Raw genomic sequence first — 20934 nt, 5'->3', positions numbered from 1 at the left:
AATAAGGAATTATTCAACAGGGTACTTAAGAACAGCAGGAAAAATCTAAAATCTAGCCAACAAGTATGTGGATCACTGAAATAACAAAACATATTAAACTTATATTTAGTGAGTGGGAAATTCAAGAATATTCAACTTCATAATTTTCTGCACTATTCTTCCAAAGCACCAATTAAAAGAACATAGAACCAGACATCACAGGATGAAGATTTTTTCACCTCTGCCTATGTGTACATCTTATTAATGACAAGAGATTAATTTAAATCACCAAAAATAGGTTACTCTTTTCTATGGAAAACACCTCAGGACTGTATGCTTTCCAACAAACGGCCAATGTCACAATTTAGAGAAGAGGCATAAGAGCTCATCTTCAAAAGCTTATATACTGCTCATTAAGAATGTTTTCAGTGTCCCAGTAAAAAAAATATTCCATGTAGCTCAATGTCATCAGTAACAAGATAATTTTTTTTTTCAAGGGGATACTAAGCTTGGAGTAAAAATGTACAGAAAACTTGAAACAAAATAAAAGTACTGATCCTTAGCACAAGCACCGTACAGCCACAGAGAGATCACTACAACAAAAAGGGCAGATACTAAGTACTGCTATTCAAGCATATCTAGACTACTCTTACTCAGTTTACCAGGGTTATATTCTTGGAAAAGCTAGAAGAAAATGCAGGCATAAGCAACACTAGAATTTAACACACTAATTCCTAATTAATGTGTTACCAATCTAAGCTTTAGAGCACTCAGTATCAAGAAAGTTAACTCTAACTAGGAACCAAAGGGATATGGTGAGGAGAGCAGTAAACAAACAAACAAACAAAAGTTACACATACTTTAACAGCATCTTTGGCATCAACAACAGCAAGATCTCGAAGTCCCCATGCAGTCTGCCTTTTGTAGAAATCTCCCTTGTCAGATTTTTTCACTTTTACCACATTGACTTGCACTGGTCGTTCTGTGGTCACTGTTAAATCAAGTAAAAGAGTAAGTTCAAAATGCACAACATCTTCAACATCTGTTTCTGCTGTAGTTCAACTTCTGAAATTAATTATCTGTGGGGGAAATTTTGTAATATTAATTTGATTAAAAGAGACTCTTTGAAACATTTCGTCCATCATTTCCACAGTTGATTTTAACTCTCCGTCAACCAGATACACATCACTATACACCTTGTGAAGCAATTAACCCAATTTACATGTATTTCTTTGATACAGCAGACCTCAGACCATGGCCACCTCGCTGACAAAGCACAGAGGTAAATGGAGATTACAGTCAGAAAAAAACATTTTCAGAGATTTCTCAGTCAAAAAAAATTGTAGCAAGCTAATTTATTGACAGATTGACCAAAGCACCTAATTTATTGAAGAGACATAATATAATGCACATACACTCAAAGGAACATTAGAACTCAGTAGTTACTGTGCCTTTCCAGAGCCCTCTGCCTTGGACTCTAACTAGTACACTTGATTGCATTTTATTTAGGCTTATCAGCCCAAATGCCTACTAAACCTGCTTTTAAGCACTATATACAGTCTATTTCAAAATCTCACCAGTCCCACACAAATAATTTTGTTTCTTTCATTTCACATTACAAGCAGATCTGGATACAGGGTTTTGTTTCCTTTTTAATAGAAGCAATAAAGGAAGTATATGCTACAATTTATTTTCTCCATTAGAAATTGAAAGCACCTGCTTTATATTGGGCAAGAATAAATATTTTAAGTACAGCTAAGACATATGCCAACAGAATAAAAAACAAAGGTGAAGACAAGAAATAGGGGGTGGTATTACCGCATACCTGTGGCACACAAAAAGCAGTTTCTCTTCTTTTTGCCTGCTTTGCACACATTTACAATGCTCAACAAGCGTTCATCATTGGGAGTGAAAATATCCCTCTGTAAAGCATGCTTGATTGCAGTCATTTTCTCTCAGCTGAAAGATTTTTAAGAAGTGATAATACATTCAGGCATATTTAATACACACACACAAGAACCAGTCATTTACTTAGAGCAACTACGGTTTTTTCAAATTAAATTTTACAGGTAACTTCATAAATCATAATTTAGACCAGCATGATGGACAGGTAGAAGACGAGCCCACTCTAGGAAAAAGTCCAAGATAAGCTTACTTCAGTAATTCATCAAATTACTAATTTATCAAAACTAGGATGATCCTTTGCCAAATTTAATGGAAAACTAGAAGCTTCTTAGTAGTAAAGTGGAATGTGAAGCATTAAAAAAAAAAAGGATGCAATGGGAATCAAGAAAAAAAGACTCCCTCAGAAAGCATTTTAGAATGGATGTGAATGCCATGGATCCAGTAAAAATCTGTGTGAAAACAGGTGAACTGGAAAAAAAAAAATGACAAAATCTGACAGGATGGAGAATTTGAAACTAAAGTCACTACAGTGATGACCTCAAATGAATCTTAAAGTCCAGAACCCATCAAATATACCAAAAACCTTCAACTAAAATTTCAGGACTCTTCCATCAAATTAAGGTTATATGCTTGGCAAACCAAACTGAAAATAATGTTCCATTTAGAAGGAAAAAAAGTGTCTCCAGCTCCCTGCTTTGCAGGAGGACTTCTGGAATACAATCTGGACTGACATACAACATACTGTATCAATCCACCACTCATATGCTACAATTCCAAGTCTAACAAATTATTAGTTTCGAGTCTTGGTGTACCACATACACATCCTAAACCTCTTCTGGTGGAGAGAAAAATCAGTCTGATTCAGGATCAGTCCCTGCATGCTTCCTCACTCCCTCCTCCCTTGGTATCACAACAGAAATTCAAAATTAGTACTTGATACCATATTTTGAGAGCATCCACAAGTATACTGCTCAAACAGCTTGTTTAAAGCAGGATAAGTATATCACTCACAAACCCAAGCCAATAAAACAACAACAACAACAACAACAAAAACAGTACTGGAGTTTTCCCAGGTTGATAACTCTGTAAAGAACACGAAATCATAAGACATTACAGAGGGCCCATGCAATAGAATGTAATACATTTTTATTAAAATAGATTTATCTTTTGGATATTGAAGTATCTTTCAAAAAAGTTATAAAAGTTTCCTTCCTCCCGGAAGACACAAACTGTGGGGACAGATAAACACCTAAGGCAACAAACCTCTGAGCCTCTAGAAATACAGTATTGGGTTTGTTTTATGTTTTGCAAAGCCCTGCTTTGCTGCTCTTGCCAGCTACCACATACTATTAAATGTAACAGGCTGTTCCTCTTCCTCTTTATCCTTAAATGAGGATCTGGCAATTGTTACAGTAAGGCAGAATAAAGAAATGCATCTTTGTAGCTGGCAGGAAGTTTGACTCCAAGGCCATCTAGATCTGAGAAAGCCACAACACAATTTTGCAAAGGTAAGTCCATCAGGTTTGACTAGTTTGCTGCCTTTTATGGATGCATGGACTGGAGCTCAGAAACTGAATACTTTTTTTTTTTTTTTTTTTAATTATGGAGTTTCTTATCCAACAAGGGAGAAACAGGATATTTCAAAAAGACAAAGAAAGTAAGCATGTACGCTTAGCAATAAATCAAGATATTTCTTCTAGGAATCAAGTGCTGACCTTGAACCCTCTAAACAAATGCTAAAAAAGACAGACTTCTGCTGAAAGACAGTAAACAGACATTACTTATTCACTCTCATAGCCTGTAACAGCAAACACAGGAGATTGTACAAGGCCATCAAGGATCCCTTCTGGTACATTGGCAGATACCATTTAAAGTCAATGATGTAGTTGTCTACCAAATCAGACCATTAGGTTACATGAATGAGGTGCACTCACCTTTAACAGCAAAAGTACTTTCCTAACACCACCTAGAAGTTTGCTTTCTATTTTTTCTTCTGATTAAAAAGAGGGTTTTCAGATGATTTGGGGGAGGTAGAGGAGCAGAAAAGGAGTTAGAGAGAGATGGGGGCAGTGTATCTGTTCCCAGGGTTCCCCCTACAAGTGATTCACCTCTGCAGTAACAGCAGCAGGAGAGAGTAAAGGCTGAGAAGAAGGGGCTGTAAGAAAAAAACAAAGGGGGGCTCAGACTTGTGTGACACATTAACAACTGGTTTGTTTAAAAAAAGCCTTCACTAAGAGTTCTGATTTTCTTTGGCAGTGCCTTCAAGTAAGTATGCAACATGCTCAGACGAAAGCATCTGTACTTCTAGCATGTTCACTTATGATGAAGGATTTGAAGAAGTTAGAGAAGACCAGCATTAAACTAACCATGCACCAAACGAATAAAATTCCAGGGAAGTCACAAAACTCTGAAAGAGACTTCCAAAACAGACATCAGTATAATCACCTGGTTTCCCAGCAAAGCATAGTCTAGTCTACAGATTTTAGAAATCTGGGGTGGGAGGATGGAATGACATCACCCAATACTCAAGCTTGCAAAGACCAAATGGATAAGAAAAAAACAACCAACCAACCCCCCCCCGCCCCTCCCCAACAGTACACACCCACCAACCTCCAGAAAATGAAGTAATCGGCAATATTCACCCAATTCAGAACAGTTCCTCACACTACAGAGATATTCTAGGTAGACTAAAAAGAGCAACGCTTAGACATCAATTTCAATGTGTTTATTTAAATGCAGAAGCTACAATATAACTCTACACTTGGGCCTTAAAATTCTACAGCATGTTAAAAATATGGTTAATACATATCACATACTACACTGTCTGATGCTGAGACAATATATGGAGTTAAATTAGGTTGGATTTTTCTCTTGGAGACACCTGGGTTGCTTTCTCTGACAAACATACAGCAGAGAAAAAAGGTTCCCTTGGCACTTAAAACAGAAGAGGCATTGACTTCTCTTTCAGTCTTTTATGTCCCACTGTCTCAGCTCAGCTGGCTGCTGCCACATCTCTCATCTGAGGGAATCTACTAGCTTGAAAGATTACTAACCCAAGGGCTTTGGGAAACAAGGGACAATATACTAAGCTGGAATCAGTGTTGTCAAGTGTACAGAGCTCAGGGCATCCAAAGAAATGCTGTTTATATGAGACCCTGATGGCAAGGTACACACCAAAGCTCCCATCTAACACTTTTCCTCCCCTTTCATCAAATGCTGGGCTCAGCTTCTGTTTCCAAAACTGCATCAGGTTGTCATTCCTGTTACTCTTCAACAAGTGCATAAAACACACACACAAAGTACCAACAACCCGCTGTATTTCAGAAATATCCCCTTTCTTTCCTGATTTCTGTTTTTACTTTCTGCTCTGAATCACAGTGAGACTGCTGCAGCTCACCAGCTCTCCCATTTCAGTGCTAACACAAGTTGTCCAGAATACACTTTTCCCATGAAACACAACACATTAAACCTGAGATCAAAGACTTGCTCTGGCATATAGTCCAACTTCATTTACAAACTCAACCTCCTTAGTCATGGCTGTCAAAACTTCACAACGTGCCAGGACAAGGTGCCTCACCAAGTTCTTCACATGTGACTCCTGCTGTCTGAAATGAACAGAATTAAACACAAAGAACTGGACATAAAGCTGCTTCCCCTGAAAAATGCTTCAAGAGGGCTGAGAACATGACAGTCTCTAATAAAGCCCTTTAGATACTGCTACATTTATATTTCCAGTAATGTTAAAAGCCTTGGCTACAGGAAATCTATCAAATGCACCACATCTCAGACACAGCCTAGCCAGGAAACACACGGGAAGGACTCGACTGAGTGATGTGACCGAGCTCCTCCGTGAGCACTGCTTGGCCTCCACACGTCTGTCAACACGAAAACACGCTTCTCCTGCGTCCCAGCAGGTTAAAACGTAACTCGAGAGCGTAGCCTAACCGTAACATCCCCGGGAACGCCGTTCACAGCAAAAAGACGTTCAAAAGATCGTTAATTTAACAAGAAAACTCCGAAGAGCTACTGATAGCAGGCGGCGGCCTCTCAAAGGCTCCTCTCGCACCAGTTTCACCGCCTCCCACCTGCCAGTCCCGCAGAAACTGCCCTCAGCCAGCCCTCCGCGCAGCCGCCGGCGGGAGGCAGCCGCAGTCCCCGCGCCTCGCTGCCGCCACGGCCCCACCCTGAGCCCGGCGGCCCAGACACGGCCAGGGCGACCCGTGGAGCCCGGCCCGCGGAGGGAAGAGCGGCAGGGCCCCAGAGCCGGGGCGGGGAAGGGACGGAAGGAGCCGGAGCCGCGTCGCTCTCACCGCGGGACCGGCCGGGCCGTCAGGGAACGGGCCGCCTCCGCCTCCCGCCGCAGCTGCCCGCAACGGCCGCTTCCGCTCACGTGATGCCAGCAGCGAGACTGAAGGCTAGGAAGTCTGCACACTCCGCGCAGCGCCCCCTCCCGGACAAGATGGGTGCAATGGGTGTGACGCGTGTGAGGGCCGTAACGCCCGCCTCCCAGCGGAGTGGGGCGGGGGAAGAGAAAGCGGGAGGATCGAGCCAATAGGAGCGCGGCAGGGGCGGGGCGGGGCGGGGCAGGGCAGGGGCAGGGCGGGGCGGGGCGGGGCGGGGCGGGGCGGGGCGGGGCGGTGCTGGCCGCCGTGTGAGGGTGGAGAAGGACCGGGGAGTTCTGGTCAACAACAGGGTGACCATGGGTCAACAATGTGCCCCTGTGGCCAGTAAGGCCAACGGTATCCTGGGGTGCATTAAGAAGAATGTGACCAGCAGGTCGAGGGAGGTTCTTCTCCCCCTCTACTCTGCCCGGGTGAGGCTGCATCTGGAGAACTGTGTCCATTATCTGGGCTCCCCAGCTTAAGAAAGACGATGAATTACTGGTGGGACTCCAGTGGTAGGCTATGAAGATGTTTAGGGGCCTGGAGCACCTTTCTTATGAGGAAAAACTGAGAGAGCTGGGTCTGTTCAGCCTGGAGAAGGCTGAGAGGGGATTTATCAGTGTTTATAAGTGTCTCCAGGATGTGTGTCAAGAGGATGGGACCAGACTCTTTTCAGTGGTCCCCAGTGACAGGATGAAGGTCAACGGGCACAGACTGAAAGCACAGGAGTTTCCATCTGAATATGAGGAGAAACTTCTTCACTTTGAGGGTACCGGAGCACTGGAACAGGCTGCTCGGAGAGGCTGTGGAGTCTCCTTGTCTGGAGACATCCAAAACTCACCTGGACGCCCTCCTGTGGGTGAACCTGCTTTAGCACATGGGTTGGACTAGATGATCTCCAGAGGTCCCTTCCAACCCCAGCCATTCTGTGATTCTGTGAACTGGATCTAGCTTCCTGTTCAAACTTTGCTGTGACAGAAGTTTTCCACATGATCAATATACTTCACTCATTTTTAGCATTATTCATGTAAATTAATACAGTATTTCTTCAAGGATTGCATGCAAAGTTACCAGACGCCTGAAATCATTACATATTACATGAACTGTATGATTTATTCACAAGAATACATCAGTATGGCTTTAAGGTATGATTAGCCAGGCCATGACCAATAAAGAACAACAGAAAACATATTTTCCAAGTTATTGTTATAAATCGCCAAAACACTGACTTTTATAATGTAAAACTTATTCCATCATTCCTGTATCCTTTAGAGTCTTGCTGAATGTACTTCTATTTCTGACTCACAGAAAAACGTGCTGTATACTTCCATTATACATCATTCATGAGGGCCAAGGTTAAAAGAGAAGTAACAGTTTGGTAATTTCTCTATTCAGCCACAAAATGTAACTGTCTTTGTTGAGATCTATAAAGACTGGACAAAGCAGCTATAAAAGATTGAACATAAAACTTTTGCTGTTGTTGGAAAAAACCATTCTAGTTTCTTGTCTTTAGCTGTTTATTTTGCTTCTGGACAGAAACCCAAAACATAGTTTGTTAATGCTAAAATATGGCTACCCATGTTAAAACTGGCATGAGATCATCTTATGGGATGCACAGAACCATTCCCTCCTCTCCTACTTCAGCTTCCCACAGTTGCTCTTCAGAAAGTGGCTTTGATCTTCTAATACTGACTTCAGCTCATGTCAAAACATTCATAAATTACAAATTACATAATATCGTACCTCATTTTACTGCAAGAAGGTAGATTTATATGTCGAAAGTGACTGAAAGTGTTGAGGAATAGGTAGATGACAGGGAAAGAAGTAGTACGGACTTTCGCTGGGCAGAGGTGGATTCCTGTTTGTGTGACTCTGATATACAAAGGCAAAGAATGAGAACTCACCCAGAAGGCACCGTCTAGAACAAGATCCCCTCCCTGATCAGTTTCACTTTCAAAATTATTTTTTAAAACCTGCATTGATTTGTATTGGCTTAATTTTAGATGTGGGAAAAGATTAGCTACCCATGAAAGACAAACACACAAGGAAAGTGTCTTTCTGTTTTAAATGCAAGGTCATAGGTGTTAGATGGCGAATATTATCTTAAATCCATGAACTCCAGTGGAACTCCATCCGTGTATTTTCTGTTGATATGGACCTATCTTATCTGAATGACGATGTTAGATGTTTTTTGAAGCATGCAGCTGGAGGAAACTTCTGTACTTTTGAAGTACAGAATAAAACAAATATGGGATTGATGAATGCTACAGACAAAGTATTTTCAAATTCTTTTGTCATAGGTTTCCCCATATTTTTAATACTGAGGTTAAAAGAAAAAAAAAAGGAAAAAAACATCATCAGTCTTATGACAGCCTCTATTCTCACTCTGCCTCTTAAACAAGTAAGCATGAAGGTCTGTTTGCTCATTATCACTCTTCTTCACTTTCAAGCTGCCATGTTTTTTTCTTTTATTTGGAACAGATATGGCTCATAACAATTCCTCTGTTCTGAAGAAATCCTCATTATATCCACAATACCAAATATTCGTTCACTCCATCATTTAGTTGAAACCTTTTGTAAGAAAGCTACAAATCCATTCATGATAATCCTTTACTCATGTAAGTTTCTTCCTGTTAAGTTTTGGAGAAGTCTTCTAGGAGAAGCAGACGAATCCCTAGATACTGTATTTCAAACTACATTCTGTACATGCTATGTCAGGAAACGTGATGTAGGAAACAATTTGGCATTAATTGAAAGATGGGCTATTTGGCCTGTCAGGTCTTTTCCATCTATAATTTAGCAAACTCCCTGTCTCCTGTGGTGCCGCTGTGCTGTACTAGCTGCAGAGTGACAGTCTCCGACACCTCAGGACAAAGACTTTTCCAGAGTGAAATCGGGTACATCTCAAAATTGCACTGCATCTTGGTATTTGACATCTTATAAAGAAATCTGTAAAAGAAAAAAGTCCCTAGATTAGGTCTGCAAAATCTTTTAAAGTATTTTTCCTTTTGATAATAACTGAAATAATTTACATGGACAATGGCCCTTCTTTCCTTCTGTTTAGTGAAGAATGTCTAAAGTGTCATCAGACAGAAGAAATGCCAAACAGATTTTGTGTATTATTCCACATAAAATGCAGGTTTATTTGTCTGCTAATATAGTCAGTTTAATGCTTATACTGTACAATAATAGAAAGATATAAACTACCGATGCAAGTCCATTAAATATGGTTGAACATTATAGTAAGTTTTAACCTATCAGTTTCTAGCAAGGTACAGACAATTATTGGTTAGGAATTCACCATACCTGTACTTGATTTCAAAAGAATGCTCTGAAATCTTTATCATTAGATGTTCTGGTTTTTTATTACAATTACAAGATGAATTATGGGAGATTTTCCACGCAGAAAAATGTTTTCTTGTGCCTATTAAGCAAATAATTTGTAAACATTACAGAAAACATTGTGACCACTACAATTAATACACACTCCAAACAAGACAATATGTCATAGGTGACAGTAGTCTGAATTACACTTGCTACTGAAGGTGATTTTGTGGAACCCAGATATTGGGCAAATACTTATTGTAGCTGTGGATCAAATGTTACAAGACACATATTTGGACTGGATTATCCCAGTTTCTTTCTGAAAAGAACAAGTGCATTTCATAAACAATTACTATAAATACAATCCTTGTCTCTCTAACAGTATTTAGGTGGCAAATGTAAGATTTAAGACCTACCTATTTCCAGAAAATTTGAATTGCCCACATAAACTGCCTTTACAACTGTCAAAGTGTATGCAACTATTAAGATTTGGGTTAGAATGTATGTAATTTAGAACGTATATCTAGAATAAATATATAACTTCTGCAGGTTAGATAATCAAAAGGTATGGCCTTTCCTATATACAAGCAATAGGGTAACATTTAAAAATTAAAGTAGAAAACTGTACATTTTATACAGTTTTTCAAATATATTCACCTTTATTTGGTGTTATTTCCATTTTGAATCCAAAGTACATTTACACAAATGTTTTCAAAGGTGGGAGTCCCTATGAAAGACATCAGTGAAGTACAAATCACAGGACCCTTGTGTGACCATCCCATTTTACAGGTGCCAGGCACTAAGAGAGGCAGTAACCAACTTGTGATTTCCTAGGAGCTGTTTCCATTGACCAGCGTTAGGTATGTAGCTGGGTTAGTCCCACAGTTAGTCTCTCTGTATTCTCTCGGCTGCCAAAAGGGAAAGGACATTTTCTCCTGCGGGATGTTCTGAGCAGAAGCTTCTACTCATCTTTCAGGTTGGCATTTGTCTACTGACTTTGGGAAGAGCAGCCAGGTATCTTAGCTGACTGACACTGGGCAATGTCACAATGCTTCTTATTGTCAGTGTTGTTCCTCTTCAGCTCTTCGTCAGCACAGCTTTTATTCATCCTCTGTTTCTGCTGTAATTTAATTCTGTCACAAGTCCAGCCGTTATTTTTTGTTATAGGTGGGACCTTCCAGATCACTCAGTAGATTCCACCCCATGTTAAAGAGAACTCAAAGTACTAATACACATTTAAATACTACACTGAACATGCTAACAGATAGAGAGAGACCGGTGAAAATTGTTCTCATAATTCTATGGATTTTGAGAAGTCTATCATGCACCTACTAAGTAATCATAGTAGCCAAAACCTGCTGTTTACATAGTGTTTTGTTAACTCTTGGTCCAGAGGTAGAGAAAAGGCAAACAAACAACTTCTGTTCCCTAACCGGGCCTGTTCATCTACATAAACAATAAAGTGCAAGAAAGAAGATGTTAATGATATAGGAGAAAAAAATTCTGAAAGGTCTGATAAATAAAGCAATTCTGCTTAAGAACATTAATTTTCTGTCTCTAAGACCGTACCACAAATAGTGGAAAGGCCAAAGGGAGTACTACATATTCTGAGGCAAAAATAATTATAACTGCATAGGTGAAAAATTGGTCCCATGGTACATAAATGCAAAACTCTGATTCATCAGGATGAGGATTTGATTCTTGTATTAATGTATTTTAGGTGTGATCTCTTTAATGGAGTTAAAATGGAAATGTGCATCATTCTGGTACAGACCTCATTTGGTTGCTTTATTTTTTCTACTTTTAGGATATAAAAATTAACTGTTAATGCTCTTGATACTTTAAAAATACTTCCAGCTATAAATGAAAGATAATTTATACCTCCATGAACATATGACCAAATGCTGAGCTCTACTTACGTCAGCAATCACCGCTGACCATAAGAGTTATTGGTCCTGTGTTGAAAGTCTCATATATGTATAAGTATTTGCCAGAGTGAGGCCTTTCTAATATATATAAATGAACGGTCAATTGTTTATATAAAAAGTATGTTCCATTTTTTATGTGTATGTAAAATTAAAAAGCAGATACTGCATATCACTGTCTTTTTGATCAGATGATTTATGAAATGCTGGTCAGTGAAAGTCAACCGGTCACCTTAATGTTAGAAAATGCATCTTTAGGACAAAGGGCACAGGGAGAGACATAGAAGGTTGGAAGCATAGAAACATATCCTCATAAGTACTAAGCAATCCCTATTGTTGGATGACCAGATTGAATCATCATTTAGGTAGGTGTCATCAAAGTTCACAATCTTCAAATCCTTCTTAAGGTACATTTCATTCAGTTTGTTTAGCGTTCGAACAAAGGTATATTTAGATGCACAACTATAGGCTTCCAGATTGTAGACTTTGTGGAAGTGCATGTCAAAATATGGATTGTCCTAAAAAAAAAATGGAGAGACAATGAAATTTTTACATGCATTACAGATGGTAGATGGCAATCTGTTGTTCTCTGCCCAGCCACCTTCAGGGCTTTTTCTCAGTTTGATGGACTCTAAAGGACTTTGCGTACTTCTGCTATTCAGACTAAAGGGCCTTTTAAAACTGTATAAAGTAGCAGTTCTTAATTAGCTGCTATTCTTTGCCATTGGGAGTTTTGCCTGACTAAAACTTTCAGTTTGTCCAAGCCATACTCTGCACTTTATTGGGATTATACAATCTTGTTTTGAAATGAACCAATTTGTCGTGTTGCCTAAAACTCACTATATGAAAAGCACTTGCCTTGGACTATATGTGTCTGTCAGAAGAAGAATATTGATTGCTCTTCCTGCCTAAATTGTATTTCTCTGCACTTTCTGGCTTTTTGGCACAATTAATCCCAGCAGCAGCTAAATTCTGTTAAATTCTATGTTACGGAATAACTATTAGGAACATTTATAGTAGTGTTAATCGCCCTCTAATTATTAGTTTGGGGTTCATTCAGGCTTTTCTTTAACCAAAAATGAGACAGATTTTTATCATCCAAGTTGTAGAAGGCTGAATCATCTCTGAAGGGTATTTTAGCACAACACTTAAGAAAAAAAAGCTAAAGTATAGTCATGCAGGCAGGTGATAAGGAAATCCTTTGGCTACCTTGGTTGGGGAAGGGTCAGGAACATCTTCAGAAGCAAGATAACTTGGAGAGGAGACACAAAGTATTATTCGCGTTGACTTTTTTTTCCCTCCTCTGGCCTAAACTGCAAATTGCTTACAGGGTACAGGGTTACTCTGAACCTGAGCTCACCTCCTCCATCTCCCAAGTTCCTTGTATTAGACTTGAGGGTGATGTGCACAGGACATGAGAACAACCACAGTTTGAGCAAAGCTCTGAAACCTTTCTTGTGGGCTCTTGATTTCTCTTTCACTAGGAAAATGTCATCTGAATTCCACTTTATGTTCGTTTGAAAGCACTTTCAAAGAGAAAGAAGTCATTTTTTCCTGGACTACATTTATTATGCATAGACAACTGTTAAAATGTCTTTGCATACATTAAGTAAGATACTCTCCTTGGCATATTCTTCTGTATTTTGTAAAACATTATTTAATTCTACTTTGGGTGTTATTCTATATTGTATTACTGCAGCCTCATTTTACCCTTCTGAAGTTGTATCCGAGAGATCAGGACTTTTTTAGCAGTCGGATCAGCCACATCTAGCCAAAGCTGTTTCATATTCACACACACAAATACACAAATATTTAATTGATCCAAGTAATGTGAGATGAAGCTACGTGAGAGAGGCACAGTTTCATGAGCTGGTACACCAAAAAATGCACTTACATGATATGCTACATATTGACTTAGTCACAGAGAGAACAGGTTCATACATTCAAATGACAGTGTCACACTTTCCATAAAAATATTTTTTAAAATTTTGTTTTCAAATACACATTAAAATCTATGGGATTAACTCAATTTTACCCTGGGAGCTGCAGGTGGAGAATTTTTATTCCTAGTTATGATGACCAAATTAGAAAACATCCAGCTTGTCCCTTAGATCTCACAGAGAATGAAGATGACAGCAAATAAGAAAATCTCTCATTCCTTCTCCCCACAACAGTGCAAACAGGATCTGGACCCTCTCACATGCAATCAAACCAAAATTCCTTGGAGGTCTGTTTTATTTTCGTTTTTACATAACTTTCTTTTTAGATTATTTTAATTGCATTTTAATTCTTGTATACCAGATTGCAACACAATAAAATTATACTCTATGTATTTTATAATACATAACACTTACAGTATCTGCTTCTTTTCCATCAATCATCTCCAGATCTTTCAAAAACCACTTTTCAACTATTTCATATTTCTCCTCTCGATCCACTCGCCAGTGTTTAACCATACATATTTCTATTTCTTCACTTCTAGTCACTGCAAGAAAAACACTGTTTAGATGTGCAAGCAAGTACTTCCCAAAGGCTCCATTAACAAGAGACTTAATCAAACTCCATTTTAGATAACAACTTAAATGGTGGCGAGCAGGGCTGTATGGAGCTGTACAGGACCTAATAGTTTTATTTTGCCCAGGCAGCAGAAATAACATCATGTTCTCAGCCTATGAAACCTGCCAACTTATAGTAGCTTTAGGACTTACATTACCCATCCTGTGAAAAGCAAATCTTGTCTGTGCAAAAGCCTTCCACCTGAATTCAGCAGCAGTGTAGTGAAAGCCTAATTCTGCCGCTGGACCTGTATGGATAATCCACTTATCCTGCTTGCTTTGAGGGGGAATCGTTTGGGGTGCTGATGTCAGAAAACTGCAAAACTGCTACCAAGACTCTGTATTTACTTGATGTGTGCTATATTTTCCTTTCTGTAGATGAAGTTTCCTTATGAGGCCGTTACTTTTTTAAAGCAAAAAATTTTCCTATAAAATATATAAATAGGACACTTAAGAAAAATAACATGGAAAATATTTCTTAAAGCTTCAAGCTGCCCAGTGCCATCTTTATAGAAATTACTATTTTCTGACTTAGGCAGGAAATGTGAATAAAAAGAGCACAAAGACACTCTTTGCAATAACTACCATTATTATTTGATTACATTGAGTGCTGCATAGGAGACTGGATTTCTGTAACACACAACAATGAGTGTGAAAAGCACCGGAGCCTGAACGATCTCTTGCACATCCAGCATGATGGCTGTAGGATCACTGCCCCAAGCCACCCGGTAGCCCAAGGTAAGGCTGAGATGTCACCTATATCTGCCAGGAGCATTTCGACATCATAGCGTGAGGCTACAGATGTAGAAGCAAAATTCTTTTATTCCTAAATACCACCTGAATTTTTGAAAACCCATTTTGAAACTTAACTAATTTTATCCTATTCCTGTTAAAACATTTCTTACTTCACACCTGTATATAAGAAAATATGTTTTAAATAAAGACAAACAAAGGATATATGTTGGGGATATGCATTCTTTCCATTGCAAAGAAAAACACTGGAAAATATATAAATTGATTATAACTTCTCTCAGTCTATAGCTTCCCTGCTTAGGAAATTCAAATCACTGTTGCTTTTTTTTCTGGTCCTATAGCTGCTCAATGATTTTTAACCAAAGGACCACCACTGTGTTACCTTCTATGTAGAAGCTGCAATGGTTTTCATTTGCAAGTAAACCTAGTAGGCTGATCTTAGAAAGTTCTGTTCACACTTTCAGTTTCTCACATTTTGTTTGTTTGTTTTCTTGCTTGTGAGAGAATATGTTGTCTCCCTTGGAGTTAAAACAAAAGGAAATGACCCCAAGCCCAAAAGCCCCCAGTCCTGGCAGAAATATAAGGGGACGTCCTGATGGCCCCCAGGTCCCACGCACTGTCACTTCTCCACTCCTCTGCCTCTCATGCAGGAACAGAAGTTGCATGACATAAGAGCAGAGCACAGACGTGTTAGGAATAATGAAAGCAGGAGCATGTCCTGCCCAGGGGTGAAATCTGGACAGACTATTTTCAACACCCCACACCCCCCTCCTCCCCAGAAAGAAAAGTTCTTTACTTTTCATGCTTTTTAGATATTGATTGTTCTTGTACTCAGTTAACAGAGTTAAAGACAATTTAATTTTTTATACAGAACATGAGCTCAGATGTACCATGTCATTCTATTAAACTCTAAAAGCTTTTCTTGGGGAGGGCATGGCTATGGCAATGCCTTCATAGAGCACAAACCACAAACTATTTCTTAAGGTCTTCCATGACGGAATGTCTTTTTTAGAGTCTCTGTTGGATGATACAATGTTATCCTTACCGTTCTTCCCGGGCATAGCAATACCAGGTTGGGAAAATCCCCCCAAATGGTTGCATTTCAGCTTTATGTTCTTTCAGGGTTTATAAAACATTTAATGAAAGGACACTATTGCCTTCACACAGTAACTAGGGTTTGGTATTGTGAAAAGGAAGGGAAATAATGTTGCACGTATGGCACAAAAAATAAGATTGTTCCATTATTCACACCAAGATCTTGATGTAATATAGACTTCTAACAGCATAGATTTCTGAAGTTTTGCCTACATATCGTCTGACTAATTTTCTTTTTTAATTATGGTAATATGAAATCAACAGGAATATACTGAAGTTGCATTGCAGGGATAAGATTTTTAGATAATGAGTTTTGGTCCTACAGAATCACTGTAGATTACAGTAGCTGTTGACAGCTGCGTGCAACCCATCATTCAGAATCAAATTTCCACTCCACTCACCACTTATTTGACTACGCATGTATATATTAACAGAGTTTCATATTATATACTGAAGAGATCCCACTCTTAATACTCTACATAAATTTTGCTTTATGTCTTCAGAGATTAGGGGCTTACTTTAACGGCTTGTTCTCCGTTACCTTAAAAATAAATTTTTAGTAAAGTTTCTAAAGTTGCATAATGCTATTTCTCCCCTTTGAGAGTTTCATAACAGTGAAGTGTTTAGCTCTATCACACGCAACTCCTACCAGATAGCTATATAAACTATAAACCAAATTGATATTTCTGTACATTTAGAAGCTCTAAAGCACTCAGGAATCCATTTCTTAGAACTATTTTTACAGTTCAAAAATTTAAAGCCCATTCTACTAAAATTGTGGGAACACAGGGAACACAGCTTGCTCATTATTTCCAGTAATCTGTGAAACAGCTTAAATATTCAAAAGACTTTAGATATTTACAAAGATAATTAACATAAAATATGGTTCTTATTATCCCATATTGGAGAAGAAAAAGTCTCAAGTACATAGATTATTTCTACCTGTTTTATGTATTTTGAACCTGAAAAGGAAATGGACTGGAAGAAGCATTCACTTCGACCTAACTGCTTATGGATGAGAGAATTTCTTTGTCAGCGTTGTGAAATAAAATGAAAAAAACTCCCAAGCTTTTCTGAAACCTTGTCCTTAAAACGTTGTGAAACAGATACACTAGAAATCAAATTTAGTAAGTAGCCAGATAATTTAGTTTATCACTCACAGCTATCTTGTTTTACTCACAGTTCATGCTAATTACTAAAGCAAATGTGTATTTATTTAAACCACAAGTCTAGTTTATTTTTTCCAACGTAATTAGGACATTAGACCAAGACAAGAGATAGTGCAAAAGCTCTAAAAATTACCGATGTTTCCTGCAACGTGAATGCACTGTTGCGCTTTCTTATGCGAAACGTAGTCAGAACTACCGTAAGGTGCTGCTCTTTTAAAAGCACATGAGGCACTCACAGCGCTGCCACGTCCTGACCACTTTCAGCAGTTGTGTTGGAATCGTCACGTTTCTACGCTGATATTACAGCTCAACCCCGTATGAATCAGAAATCGGAGAAAACGCCGTTTACGAAGACTGCTGGCAGTGCAAGCACAGCGGGCTGCCTTTCCTGCCGGAGCTGCCGGCCTGCGGGGGCCGGGGCTGCAGCCGCCCCTCGCCCAGGAGCTCCCCGCTCCCGCCCCGGCCCCGCTCCGTCGCACACCCGGGTACGCGCACGCTCGCATCCCCACGCACCGCCATCCTTGGGCACCTACCGCCCCTCGCCCACCCACTCGTGGGTCCCCGGCTCTGCCCCGGTACCTGCGGCGCACAGGTAGCAGCGCTCCACGCCCGAGCCCTCCACCTCGATGAACTCGTGCAGCCTTTGCCGCCGGGGGCCGAACAGCTTCTTCGCCAGGTCCTCCTTCACCAAAGAGGACATCGCCCTCCTTCCCCCCGCCCCGCGGAGCTGCTCAGCGGCGGGTACCGGCCCCGCGCTCCCCACAGCCGCCGCGCCGCGCTGGACACCCGCGGGGGAGCGCGGCGGAGGCTGCGCCCCGGGCGCGAGGGAGGCATCGCTGGCAGCGGCCCCCGACGGGGTCCCGCTCCCCTCGGCCAGCCCCTGCGCCGCCGGGACCAGCCGCCGTTAAGGCTCCGGCCGCCGGTGCGGAAAGAGGCCGGGCGGCGGATCTCCCCGCCCCACGCGTGCCCGCCCACCCCCTCCCCGGTGGGACGTGCCGGGGGCAGACGGTCGGTGCTGGCCCTGCTGCCCTGCGGGTGCCGGGACCGGTGCTGGGACCGGGACGTGGACCGCGCGGGGCCTGAGCGAGGTCCCGCGGCCGTGGCGGGGCGGAGATGCCGTCGGGGCGCCCGCCCGGGCCGCCTCCCTGCCGGAGGAGGGGAGACTGAGCGAGGAAACACGCAAAGTAATCGCAGTAAAGACAGTTTACCAAAAGAGAATTGTCAATCAGTGCAATTCTTTATATCAGTAGATAAAAGAGTCAGTAGAATTTGTAAAAGGAATTACATAACCTTATGGCTGGTACTGCTGGTACTGCACTCATAGCTTGATGGCTATTAATAGCGTTAAAGGAAAATTACCTTTGCCGCTCCTCATAAACAGGTGAACGCACCTCCACACAACAGGAGTCCTCAGAGGGCAGGTGCAGCCTGGGAACCAGAGGTGACTACTATGCTCAGTATGTTTACATACGTGAGCAGCCTTTTACATCAGACGTGAGTAGATTTACAGAAATTTCAGATGTTCTTACCACTCTGCAGGTGTGTGGGTAAAGTTCCTGAGGGCAAGTACTCTTCTCATTTCAGTATCTGCAGTAGCCTGTGTTGGAGTTTTTCCTTTGGACTAATTTCTGATTGATTGCAGAAGTTGGATGTTCTCTTCTGATTTTTATGCTCAAGCTTAGTATGTCTAAATACCTTATTGGGTTGTTCATTCTTTCAGTCTCAGTGTAACTTAGAAAGGAACCTATCCTTAGAGTAAAACTAAGCACTAAAGTGAAGATTTAGAAGGTGAGGTAAAAAAATCTGAGGATTAAAAAAATAGGTTTTTTGGCAATATCATTAGAACAATTTAGTGCCATGGGTCTACAAGGTGCTTTGCTGATGTTGAAGCAAAATGGAGTCAAAGTAAACTGATGTAAAAGTAGGGAGAATCATCCCCTGCTATAGATGCTAAGCATATTAGCTAGATGAGTGGGAAAGGGATTGAAAAGAAACTAGAAGGTTTTGATTTATTCTGCTTTCTTTTGGTCCCATGTATGTGGAAACACAGTTTTGTTTCTTAAATCTATACACTAATTTTCATCCCTGCTTTGAGAGAGTAAAGTTACTCTGAGCTTCAGGATTGGGATATGTTTTATTAATACAGGGCGCAAGGACAAATTTCATCTCCTACCTTTAAAGGCTTATTTTAGGAAAAGAGTATGATGCTCACTTCCAAACTGAGACAACTGCATGTCAGAAAAGTGTCTTGGTGTGGAGACCTTCCACAGGACATCTGAGGCTCAGGGATGCACAGACACCCACCCAGAACCTTGATGACCTGGCCATGCCTTGAATGTGGGACTGATGTACAAACTGGCTTGCAGTTCACAGTCTCTCTTTTTCTGCCAGCCTTTGGCAGAATTGCCATGGCCTGTGCCCCAGACTTCAGTTCATCACCACCAGTGTTAACAGTATCATGGCTGGAGGTTTCAGTGTTCCTACTCAGTGCCAGAGTCCTTATTAAGAAGCTGATTCTGACTCAGCCAGTCAGTAGCTCATGTTGCATCTCAGATGCTTGAATATTTTTTTTGCAGTTGTGAAGCAACAAAGATAAAGACAAAAATACCCCCTGAAAAACACCTTCAGCTCTGGAAGAATTTTCGACCAGTTTTTCCCTTGTGAGAGATTCAGTTGGTACTGGAGAAACTGCCTAGATGGTGAGTGAAGCATCCCTGGCACCTTGGAAGTGATGGACCTGAGACAAGAGTGGTGTGTAGCTTTGGTCTGTCTTCAGGCAGATTTTCATTTCTCACAGTTTGATCAAACTGTAAGTCTCAGTTTTCTCAAGATGGTGTTTAGGTTTGATGTATTAATACCCTTAAACTTTTTGTCTTTTCAGATATTCTTGCACACTTATATTGTGCCACTCTGCTCAGTAGTACATGCCTAGTAGAAATTTGTGCATTAGCAGAGTTTTACATTGAAAGCCGTAACTGGGCTTTGGGTGGGGCTTTAGGGCTGTGTAGCTGTTTATCTGGGCAGTACAGGTTCAGGTGCTTCTCTACCTCCCACCTTCTTCTGTCCATGTCTACTGTATGGAAAGAGCATTGCCTGCATACTGACTTAAGCATCTATTGTACGTGCTGGGTAAGTGTGAGGCCCATGGCAAACACATTCATAAATATCTGCATATTGTCCCAAACCATGTATTCTTAAAGCAGAGACACAAATAAATTACAGTTTCTATATTTAGAAATATTTTGGGGAAAGAAGGAGCAAAAGTTGTTATAACATATAATAATGTAATCATTTCTACCTGCTAGATGCAGCTGTCTAAAAAAGAAAACTGCTGTATAGATTTTGGTAAAAGGTTCCCCTGGATTTATTTCTGTTCTGTTGTATAAGCAGATAGTGCTCAGAAGATCCTATCCTGTGATGTAACTGTTTTCTTCATACCTCCTCTTAAATCAAATTATATTTCAAAAAGTATTATAGAGATTGGATTACTTCTGCAATATCCTTTAATGCATCTTTAAATGCTACATTAAACAACCGCTCTGATGATATACATAGAAAGGTACAATGGTGATTTTAATGTTGAATATTTTAATAAGAAACAGAAAAAATAATAATTCACTATTGCTCTTGATTCTTTTGATTCTTTATTTACCCATCCTCTGTGTCCTGGTTTTGTTAAAAAACAAGTTTCTCTTTTAGTGAATTTGCCTGTCAGCTAAAGGCTTCATATTAGCTGCATTTTCCTGGAGAACCAGATACATGTTTTGGTAAACCTAGCAACGGAATGCAAACTTATTGATAAGCACGGATGAACATCTCGCGAGAGGGGCGACGAGAAACAAGTGAC

At 40.5% G+C, this 20934-nt stretch overlaps 2 protein-coding genes across 21 annotated transcripts in view; both read right to left on the bottom strand.

Moving 5' to 3' along the window:
- Positions 1–6348, bottom strand: part of EXOC1 (exocyst complex component 1) — a 32027-nt gene extending 25679 nt beyond the window's left edge. For 4 of the 20 annotated variants that reach the window (XM_065060976.1, XM_065060979.1, XM_065060983.1 and 1 more), the window contains exons 1-3: positions 6195–6347; positions 1805–1938; positions 840–970 (exon numbers count right to left, since the gene is read on the bottom strand). In XM_065060976.1, the coding sequence (XP_064917048.1) occupies positions 840–970; positions 1805–1928 (255 nt within the window). In that variant the 5' untranslated portion in view covers positions 1929–1938; positions 6195–6347. Of the gene's footprint in view, positions 1–839; positions 971–1804; positions 3783–3818; positions 4040–4494 lie in introns of those variants that run through there. The other 16 variants (XM_065060977.1, XM_065060978.1, XM_065060975.1 and 13 more) reach the window with 13 other exon arrangements.
- A 3289-nt stretch (positions 6349–9637) lies between these two features.
- On the bottom strand, positions 9638–18125 carry EXOC1L (exocyst complex component 1 like). Its single transcript, XM_021285923.2, has 3 exons — positions 17667–18125; positions 13870–14000; positions 9638–12033 (listed from the first exon to the last, which is right to left on the bottom strand). Exons 1-3 carry the CDS (start codon positions 17785–17787, stop codon positions 11770–11772), a joined length of 516 nt encoding a protein of 171 aa, XP_021141598.2. The 5' UTR covers positions 17788–18125; the 3' UTR covers positions 9638–11769.
- Between the last annotated feature and the right edge of the window lie 2809 nt (positions 18126–20934).

Source organism: Columba livia, chromosome 4 (genome assembly GCF_036013475.1).
Source record: "Columba livia isolate bColLiv1 breed racing homer chromosome 4, bColLiv1.pat.W.v2, whole genome shotgun sequence".
In the NCBI taxonomy this organism is placed as follows: domain Eukaryota; kingdom Metazoa; phylum Chordata; class Aves; order Columbiformes; family Columbidae; genus Columba; species Columba livia.
Note: the sequence above shows the minus strand (reverse complement) of the source record. Positions and strands in the feature narration are given on the sequence as shown.